The sequence below is a fragment of the Macaca mulatta genome, chromosome 11 (assembly GCF_049350105.2).
Source record: "Macaca mulatta isolate MMU2019108-1 chromosome 11, T2T-MMU8v2.0, whole genome shotgun sequence".
NCBI classification, from domain to species: domain Eukaryota; kingdom Metazoa; phylum Chordata; class Mammalia; order Primates; family Cercopithecidae; genus Macaca; species Macaca mulatta.
In genome coordinates this window covers 120,391,717-120,401,315 of record NC_133416.1, presented here as the reverse complement: position 1 = coordinate 120,401,315, position 9,599 = coordinate 120,391,717, and the positions used below count along the sequence as shown (strand labels likewise).

The 9,599-nt window shown below is 53.5% G+C and overlaps 1 protein-coding gene across 3 annotated transcripts in view; it reads right to left on the bottom strand.

The window, feature by feature from the left end:
- Nucleotides 1-9,599, bottom strand: part of CFAP73 (cilia and flagella associated protein 73) — a 200,466-nt gene that overhangs the window by 1,186 nt on the left and 189,681 nt on the right. The window contains exons 2-8 of one of the 3 annotated variants that reach the window (XM_077952979.1): nt 7,992-8,173; nt 5,873-5,978; nt 5,005-5,109; nt 4,497-4,697; nt 3,266-3,487; nt 2,478-2,636; nt 399-487 (exon numbers count right to left, since the gene is read on the bottom strand). In XM_077952979.1, the coding sequence (XP_077809105.1) occupies nt 410-487; nt 2,478-2,636; nt 3,266-3,487; nt 4,497-4,697; nt 5,005-5,109; nt 5,873-5,978; nt 7,992-8,047 (927 nt within the window). In that variant the 5' untranslated portion in view covers nt 8,048-8,173 and the 3' untranslated portion in view covers nt 399-409. 3 annotated transcript variants of the gene reach the window in all.

Sequence of the window (9,599 nt, the reverse complement as noted above, 5' to 3'; positions counted from 1 at the left end):
GCTGAATTCTCAGGCTGGGCCCCTCACCTGGCAGAGTCCATAGTGGAGGGGCCTTGGTGATCTCTCATCTAGCATGGACCCTGCTCTGAGACCTGACAAAGAGCTTTTTTCATGCCCCAGCCACCCTGGCAGGGAGGGCCTGGTCTGATCTCATTTTAGAGGCAGTTGCCCCACACATAGCCCCTTGACCTTCCCATCACCTCCTCATCAGGGCATGTACTTATTGAGTGCTTGCTATGTGCCCTCATGGCAGGCCCACAGCACTCTGAACAGGCACAGCCCTCCCATCTTCCCAATGAGGAAACAGATTCAGGAAGAGCCACTCAGTCCACACCCCAATGGAAATGGGGGCCCTCCTATCTCAGGGTCTCTTAGGGATCCCCTCTCCCGCTACTCACCTGGGTCAGGGCTAGGAGGCAGGGGCCGCAGGCTCAGCCTGACCCAGGCCAGCCAGCATGGCAGAGAGGTCCTGCATGAACAGCTTCACCTGGGGGGGAGCCCACCACGAAGTCACATCCCAGCCCCAGAGCCACTGTCCAGCCCCCATCCCTCAACACGCGGGGAGGCCAAAAGGCAGGGTGGGGACTGGAGACCCCCTCATTAAAAGAACAGCAGTGATGGTGGTTCCCAGAGGCGGTGACTGAGATCCTAAACTGTTCTGCGTTTTAAAAGCCTCAGGCCAACCTTCCCAACTGCTGCGTGAGCAGACACCTTCACAGCTTCCTTGCTGCTGTCACCTGCACTGTCCAATTAGTATTTTCATTTATATCAATCAGCTTTATTTTCTTGTACCTGGATCAGTCATATTCATTGGTTTGTGATCTACTCTTATCTCCATGGGTGGCCGTCCTTTATTGTGTTTTAATTAACTTCTGTATGAATATGAACTTAATGAATGCCATGGATCTATTGTAAAAACTAGGACTTGAGGGTGAACTTACAACCATCTGTGGGCTCCCCTCATATTCGTCATTGTATCAACAACTGAGAAGGAAACTTTATCTCCACCAAAAATGGAGAAAAATAATTACCCCTTGTCCTAACTAGGGGGCAACTGGAAAAATAATGAAAATGCAATGAATAAATGAAGCTGTTACTGAATTCTGGCAGCCGCAGGACAGTGGGAGTCCCAGGCCCGGAGGCCAGGGAGTGTTAGGGGAGGTGGGAAAAGGCATAGTGTCCCTCCATGGAGCCTTTCTCCGTGACAGGCAGAGTTGATTTTGAAAAGAGATGATCTGGTCCTAGTGCAGTGTTGTTTACAACTAATTAATTACAATCGGTTACAGATTTTGTTCCTTCTTAATTTCCACTACTCCACTTGGACTTAAAGAAAAGGGACTGACTTTTTCCTGTTTACGCCAAGCCTGTGTTTCTGCTAGTCTCGTGCCACACGGTAACCAGGTAACAGGCCAGGCTGGGAAGAACAGTGGCATTGATGCATCCAACCAACTAGGAGGGGCGAAGCAGATTCCCAGGATCCAGGTCTTGGTGTTCGGTTGGAATCCTGGCCATTGGGCAGAACAGGAATGGGAATGGGTTGGGGAAAAGGTGGGATGCCTCCCTTTACTTTGCCTCCACTTCTCAAAGGGGCCACGCTTTGGGTATACCCACTAGAAACAAGAAAGTGTTTGAAGTCTGAAATCTCCCTCCATTGTAAACCTATGTCATGCTGAGTGCGGTGGCTCACACCTGTAATCCTAGCACTTTGGGAGGCTGAGGTGGGAGGATAACTTGAGGTTGGGAGCTTGAGACCAGCCTGGCCAACATGGTGAAACCCCATCTCTACTAAAAATACAAAATTAGCCAGGTGTGGTGTGTGCCTGTAATCCCAACTATTTGAGAGGCTGAGGCAGGAGAATCACCAGGAGGCAGAGGTTGCAGTGAGCCGAGATCGTGTCACTGCACTCCAGCCTGGGTGACACAGGGCTAGACTCTGTCTAAAAAAAAAAAAAAAAGCCTATGTCACATTCTACGCTACAGAACTCAACCTAACCCCACCCTCACCTTCCCTGCGGAAGCTGAGGCCTCTCTGTGCAGGAAGCAGGGAGCCAGAGGGCCAGAGATTAATGAAGAGTGAGTCTGGACCTCATGATTTTTTACAGTTGTTGCCACATGTGTGGGCTGTTGGATCCTGTGAGAAAAGAGGGACTCAGCACAAACCCTGGCCTTCCTGGTAGAGGGAGGGCATTGAGACCAGCCACTTTTTTTTTTTTTTTCTTTTTGAGATAGAGTCTAGCTTCATCGCAGAGAGGGACATGGCTTTCTTCTGGCCACTGTCAGAGCCAAGACACACTCAGGAATCCATCCTAGACCTGGTGCCTGCGTGGTGATCGAGCCACGGCTGGGGCAAGGGCTCTGACCTTAGAGGGCCATGCTTAACCCAGAGAAGGTGTTGCTAACTGTGGGGTTTTAGGCACCTGATTTTTCCAAAGAGGGAGTGTTTGGGGGCTGGCGGTGCCATAAAGAGGGGCCCTCACCTGCTCTAGTTGTCCCTCCGTGTCCTCAACGTCCAGGGTGGGCGGCTGCCTCTGATGCTGGCACACTAGCTGGAACAGGTTGAGGACGGCCATCCTGCTGCGTCCCAGGAGCAGAGTCTTCTCCGCTGCTGTGTTCTGAATCTGAATCCACTTGGATTCCTGGAGAACACCCACCCTGCTCCCAATTATGGCAACTGGCCAGAGGCGGGCTGCCCTCTCTTCACAGCCACATTTTTTTGTTTTTTTTTTCTTTTTGAGATGGAGTCTAGCTTTGTTGCCCAGGCTGGAGTGCAGTGGCCTGATCTCAGCTCACTGCAACCACCGCCTCCTGGGACCTAGCGATTCTCCTCCTTCAGCCTCCCGAGTAGCTGGGACTACAGGCGCCTGCCAGTGGACCTGGCTAATTTTTGTATTTTTAGTAGAGACAGGGTTTTACCATGTTGGCTAGGCTGGTCTCGAACTCACGACCTGAGGTGATCCGCCCCTCTCGGCCTCCCAAAATGTTGGGATTACAGGCATGAGCCACAGCGCCCGGCATTCTTCCCATCCACTTCTGCCAGTCAGGCAGTCAAGTGCTCTCGGGAGAGGGTTGCAGGAGGCTCGTGCCGGCGGATAGGGCGGGGCCTCATGCCCGAAAGGGCTCGGTGATGCCTGAGATGCCCTCCTTAGTGCAGCGAACCCTCTGGGGTACGCATTGCCCCATCTGTCCTCATCAGCCCTGGCGCTCCTCCCCGCCCGGCTGTGGAAGCCTGGGGTCCCGAGCGCCCCCGACGGAGGGCGGGCCGTACCCACTGCAGCGTACGCTCCCTGGCAGCCTCCAGGCGCTCCTGCAGCTGCGCCCGCCTCTGGCCCTGTGCGAGCACCTCGTCCGGCCAGGCGTCCCGCAGCTGCTGCAGTCGCGCTCGCGCCGCCTCCAGCTCCGCTAGCCGCTCGCGCTCCCTGAGCCTCAGCGCCGCCTGTGTCTGGGCCAGGCCGTCGAAGCGCGCCACCAGTTCCGGGACCTCTTGGAACTAGAATTGGGGGCGGGGAAGGGACTCACATGGGCCTGCAGTCCCCTACCCTCCCCATCCCATCTGGCCGCCGGCGTTCCTTATTATTGGAATAATCTTTCTGGAAAGATTATTAAGGACTTAAATGTCAACCTCCGTTTGTTAGAGACAAGGTCTCCCTCTGTCACCTGGGGTGGAGTGCAGTGGCGCGATCATAGCTCACTGTCATCTCGAACTCCTGGGCTCAAGCGATCCTCCCATCTCCGCTCCAGAGTAGCTGGGACTATAGTCACACGCCACCACGCCCGGCTAATTTTTTGTAGAGACAGGAGTCACTCTATGTTACCCAGACTGGTCTCGAACTCCTGGCTTCAAGCAATCCTCCCGCTTTGGCTTCCCAAAGTGTTGGGATTACAGGCGTGAGCCACTTGCGCCCGGCCAGAGTTAGCTTTCTTAATCTTCAGTTTTCCTAGCTGTAAAATGGGGTTGACAGTTGACAATAACAGGACTCACTTCACTGGACTTTGGGGAGGATTCAAAAACAAAACGTGGGCGGTGGCTCACACCTGTAATCCCAGCACTTTGGGAGCTGAGGTGGGAGGATCGCTTGAGCCCAGGAGTTCGAAACCAGCCTGGGCAACATCGCAAGACCACTGTCTCTACTAAAAATAATTTAAAAAATAGCCAGGCGTGGTGGCATGCGCCTGTGGTCCCAGCTACTTGGTAGGCAGAAGCAAGAGGATCCCTTGAGCCCAGGAAGTCGAGGCTGCAGTGAGCCGTGATCGCGCCAATGCACTCCAGCCTGGTGACAAAGCGAGACACTGTCTCAAAAATACTCCAAAACTAACAACCACAAAAACTAAAGCGTATCCCTGGCATACAGTGAGCACTCCATAAGCGATAGTTCTTGGCATGCCGCCAAGAACTCCAGTAGTTCAGCGCTACAGTAGTTCGCCGGGCCGAAGCCGTCCCTGAGCCACTCAGCGCCGCGCGGTGGCGCCGAGCTCCCAGCCTTCTTCCCGGGACTCACCCCTGGCAGCAGCTCCAGCGCTTGCTCCAGCAGGCGCGCGCAGGGCTCCAGGCGCTTAAGCCGGCGCTGCAGCCGCGCGCGTTCCTGCCGTAGTTCCTCGAGCTGGGTCCGCAGACGCAGCGCCTCCGCCTCTCGGCGGCTCGCCTGGTGTCGCTCCTCCGCCGCCCTCCGCAGCGCGCGATTGCGCCGGGCCTCGGAGTCCTGGGGAGTAAGGTGGGGAGAAGGCGATTTTCAGGAATCGGGAGCTGGCGGGGAGTTCGGCACCTCCATCCTGCCCTGACATTCGCGCGCAAAACCAGGGGCAGCCAGCAGGCCTGGCTCAGCAACTGGCTCTTCACCCAATTCCCCCGCCCGCTTTTTTTTTTTTTTTTCTTCATCGGCGTGTGTTTCCCGCCGTTTCCTTTTGCATGACGAAAACCACTTCTTTTCTTTTTGTTACCTGCCGGGCTCCTATGGGGGTGTGAGCTGCTACCCATAGACCCCGCCCCCCCCCGGAGTCTCCACCTACCTGCAAAAACTTGTCAAAGCGGATGAACGACCCCTTTAGCTCCCGCTCCTTCTGTTCCAGCTGTTCCCAGCGCTGTTTCAGAGCTGCCATTCTGGTGCGGAACACCTGGGGGTGAGCAGTGGGTTGTCTATGTGGGTTTGGGGGTCCGGGTCCTCCCATGCTCTCAGGTTCACACTTAACCCCTTCCACCTGTTGTCCCTAATCTGTGGCTGCTCCCTGCTCAACCCATCCGTGGCTCCCATCACCCAGGGATGAAGCCGAAACACCCTCCTCCAGCCCCCGAATGCCAGTGTCCCTGTGCTTCCCTCAGGCCTCATCTTACCCTCTCTCCTCCCATACTCTGTCTTCCGGCCGCTTAACCACCTGTGTGTGGTTCTTGCCTTCCAGCCAGTCTTTGTGTATGGTTTTTCTCTGCCTGTTTTTCCTTCCTTATCCCTTTCGCCTTTGCTGGATAAGCCGACTTGCCCTTCAGCAATCCCCAAGACATTACTTCCTCCAAAAAGCCCTCCTTGACCACCCCCATGGGGAGGTAGGGACTTCTTTTGGGCTCCCACAACCCCTGCCCAGTGCTTCTTGCCTGTAGCAGTCACCACCTGAACACTTACTTGCTTTCCTCTCCAGACTGTGAGCCCCACAAGGGCAGGGACCATTGTAAGACCTCCAGGTCTTAATGCAGTGCCCAGCACATACTCAATGCTCACAAATTTATTTGCACCAACAGCTGGTCTCATTTGATCCCCATTTGACAGATGAGGAAATCAAGGCTTGGAGTGGTAAAATCACTTGTCTCAGACCTTGTCACTAATAAATTGGCTCCATCACTTCCCATCCGCTGGCTCACCACCTCGTTACAGTAGTCGGGGCTCACCTCCTTCTGGGCCTGCAGGGCCTGGTCTGCATCTACCAGCTCTTGCCTCTTCTCCAGGAGACGCAGCACTGGTGGGATGTAATCCTCAGCCTGCTCTGGCAGCTTTCTGAAGAGGCTCAAGTAGGAGGTAGGGGTGAAGGAAGCATGTTTCAGGGCCCCACATCTCACCACTGTGTCTGGAGTGCCCCATTAGCCACCTGCTGGCTGTTTAATTTTTTTTTTTTTTTTTTGAGACTTGTTTTTGGGTGTTGCTTTGTCACCCAGGCTGGAGTGCAGTGGTATAATCATAGCTCACTTCTGAGCTTAAGCGATCCTCCCATCTTGTCTCCTGAGTAGCTGGGACTGCAGGCGTGTGCCACCACACCTGGCTAACTTTTTTTTTTTTTTGTAAAGATGAGGTCTCGCTTTATTGCCTAGGCTGGTCTTGAACTCATGGACTCAAGCAATCCTCCTGCCTCAGCCTCCCAACATGTTGGGATTACAGGCATAAGCCACCATATCTGGTTGAATTATTATTATTATTATTATTATTACATATTTTTTGAGATGGAGTCTCGCTCTGTCATTCAGGCTGGAGTGCAGTGGCACGAGCTTGGCTCACCGCAACCTCTCGCCTTCCAGGTTCAAGCAATTCTCCTGCCTCAGCCTCCCAAGTAGCTGGGATTACAGGTGCACGCCACCATGCCTGGCTAATTTTTGTATTTTTAGTAGAGACAAAGTTTCACCCTGTTGGCCAGGCTGATCTCCAACTCCTGACCTCATGTGATCCGCTTGCCTTGGTATCCCAAAGTGCTGGGATTACAGGCGTGAGCCACTGCAACCTGGATGAATTCTTCATTCATTGAACAAATTGTCCTGAGTACCTACTCTGGGCCAGGCACCCTTGTAGGACTGGGGGTGCAGCTGTGAACAGGACAGACAAAAATCCCTGTTCCCTCATGAGCTGGCATTCTGCTGGGAGCCACAGAAAATCAAGCTAATAAATAATAATAATAATAAAGAATGACAGGACATGGTAGGCACTGAGATGAAAAATTAAGCGACTAAAGGAATCTTTCAACAGGGAGGAGGTGGCATCTGAGCAGAGACCTGGAGGAGAAGAGGGAGCAAGCCACGTGGACATCTCCAGGGAACAGATTCTAGGACCCTGGTGCAGCTAGGGTGGGTGCAGAGGAGGGAGGGAGGAGGGAAAAGATGGGAATTGGGAGCAGGGAGGGGCTGAGAATCCAACTGCGGTGGGCCATGGTGAGTGGAGACTTTGGCCTTGACTCTAAGTGAAGTGGGAGTGGAGCGGGGGGTTTTGGGCAGAGGAGGGGTCCTTCTGGCTGCTGTGAGGAGCAAGGACAGTGGGCAGCTGCAGGAGACTGGTGGTGGTGCCACGGGATATTCCAGAGATAGTGTGGTTCCAAGCAGGGCAGCAGTGGCGGGAGGTGAGAGCAGAACTGATGGCGTGGGGAGGGGGATGAGAAATGGGTCAGAGGTGACCCCAGGAACCAGAAGGATGTTACTGCCAGGGCAGTCTGCAGGAGAGCAGGTCAGGTGGGGAGACCAGCTCCCTGCTATGGCCAAGCCCAAAATGCCTGATACCTCTGCAGGGAGAGGCCCAGGAGGCAGTGGGGTTCTGGAATCCAGCGCCTCGGGAGAAAGGGAGAGCAGAAGGAATGACTAATGTGTAATCATCAAGGTTTTCCCAGCCATGGTCCGGGAGGAAATCCCCCTCCCTATTTTACAGATGCTAATACTGAGGTTGGGACTTGAGGCCATGCTGCTGAACACGAAGGAGGCACAGAACAAGCTTCCTCTGTTCCTCCTGAAAATGCAGTTTTGGGGGTGGATTGGGGAGCAGGATTTCATAGAATAATTCCTTCCCAGCTTGCTTTGAATGATTTAATCTCAGCCGGATGTCAGCTAGGGGTGGGGGATCAAGAACGATCCCTGAGACCACGGTGATGTCTTGGTTTCTCCCTGAGCCTCAGTTTCCTCCTCTGTGAAGTGGGGACAGTAACCCCACTGTGATCTGCCCAAAGAAGCCGGGACGCAGGAGGTGAGGAAGAAGGGATGGGCCAGCCCACGCATTCCGCCCTCTTTCTGGCCCTCCCTCCCTCTATGTCCCACTCACGTAGACAGTTTCTCTTGCAAAGCCAGTCGGAAATATTCCTCCCAGGGCACCGCCATCCTTCTGGCAATTGCCCCAGCTTTCTTTCCACCAGCTGGAGTTTTGCACAAGCCTAGGAGACCCTGGGGGTTCTGTGGAGCCTGGTGTGGAAGCCTGCTCAGCTCTCCCAGAAGGCAGCCACCAGCAGGCTCTGGTTGCCTGGCAACCAACCACACAACATTCCATTGCCTGGCTGCGGCCAGGGGAATCCACCCTTGGAGGGAGAGGGAGGAAGCTGCCGGTAAAGGAGCACCTCTGCCTCTCCTGGAGAGGCCTGTAACACCCCATCAAATCGGGTATGCAATGGAGAGGATGGGGGTCCCTTGGCCAAGAAATTGCCTCTCTTAGTGCCCCACGTTTGCCCAAGCCTCTTCCTGGTTGGGTAGGATAGCCTCACTATCAGGGCCACACTTGTGTGTACTCAGTCAATGGCTCGAAAGAATAATTCGTGGGCACCCACTGTTAGCCAGGCCCTGGGTGGAGTCATTCACTCCCAGCCCTTTTAGGCGCCACTCCCTGTCCTGGTGATGGGTGATGGGGCTCCTCTGGCTATTTCTCAGGGAGCTCCCAGACTGATTAGGGAGAGAAAGGGAGGCCATCAGGACCTCCTAGACCTCATAGACCAGCTTAGAAGGGATGGTCTGGACTTGGGGGATGGGAGAAGCTGAGATAGTTTGGGTATTTATTTATTTATTTATTTATTTATTTATTTATTTATTTGACATGGAGTTTCGCTCTGTTACCCAGGCTGGAGTGCAGAGACTCGGTCTCAGCCCACTGCAACCTCTGCCTCCCAGGTTCAAGTGATTCTCATGCCTCAGCCTCACGAGTAGCTGGCATTACAGGTGCACGCCACCATGCCCGAGTAATTTTTGTATTTTTAGTAGAGATGGGGTTTTACCATGTTGGCCAGGCTGGTCTTGAACTCCTGACCTCAAGTGAGTCACCTGCCTTGGCCTCCCAAAGTGCTGGGATTACAGGCATGAGCCACCATGCCCAACCAATGGTTTGGGCTTTACTGTGGGTTGGATGCTATGCTCAGCACTCTATAGTATCTAAATTAATCCCTAAGACAGCCCTGTGGGGGGTGGGTGGTACTAGGGAAAAGTACTCAGAGTAATATGAAAAGTACCCTTGGGTTTTTCAATTCAAAGCAACAAACACTAGCATCTTGTCCTCCCTGCTTCCGGTCATTTTATTTTCCATTTTAAATAATTTATTTTCCATTCAAAGAAATGTATTTTCTTAATGTACAGCAATGCTGTTTCAAAAACCTATAGTTCCTTTTAATCCTACACTGCTTAAAAAACTCCTAAGGATTTCGTTAGAGCATGTTTTAAACAACAGAACTAGGGCTGGGTGCTGTGGCTGATGCCTGTAATCTCAGCACTCTCTGGGAGGCCAAGGTGGGAGGATTACTTGAGCCCAGGAGTTCCAGCCCAGCCTGTGTAACATAGAGAGACCCCATCTCTACAAAAAATAATAAGATTAGCTGGGGGTAGTGGCGTGTGTCTGTAGTTCCAGCTACTCGGGAAGCTGAGGCAGGAGGATGACTTGAGCCCAGGAGGTTGC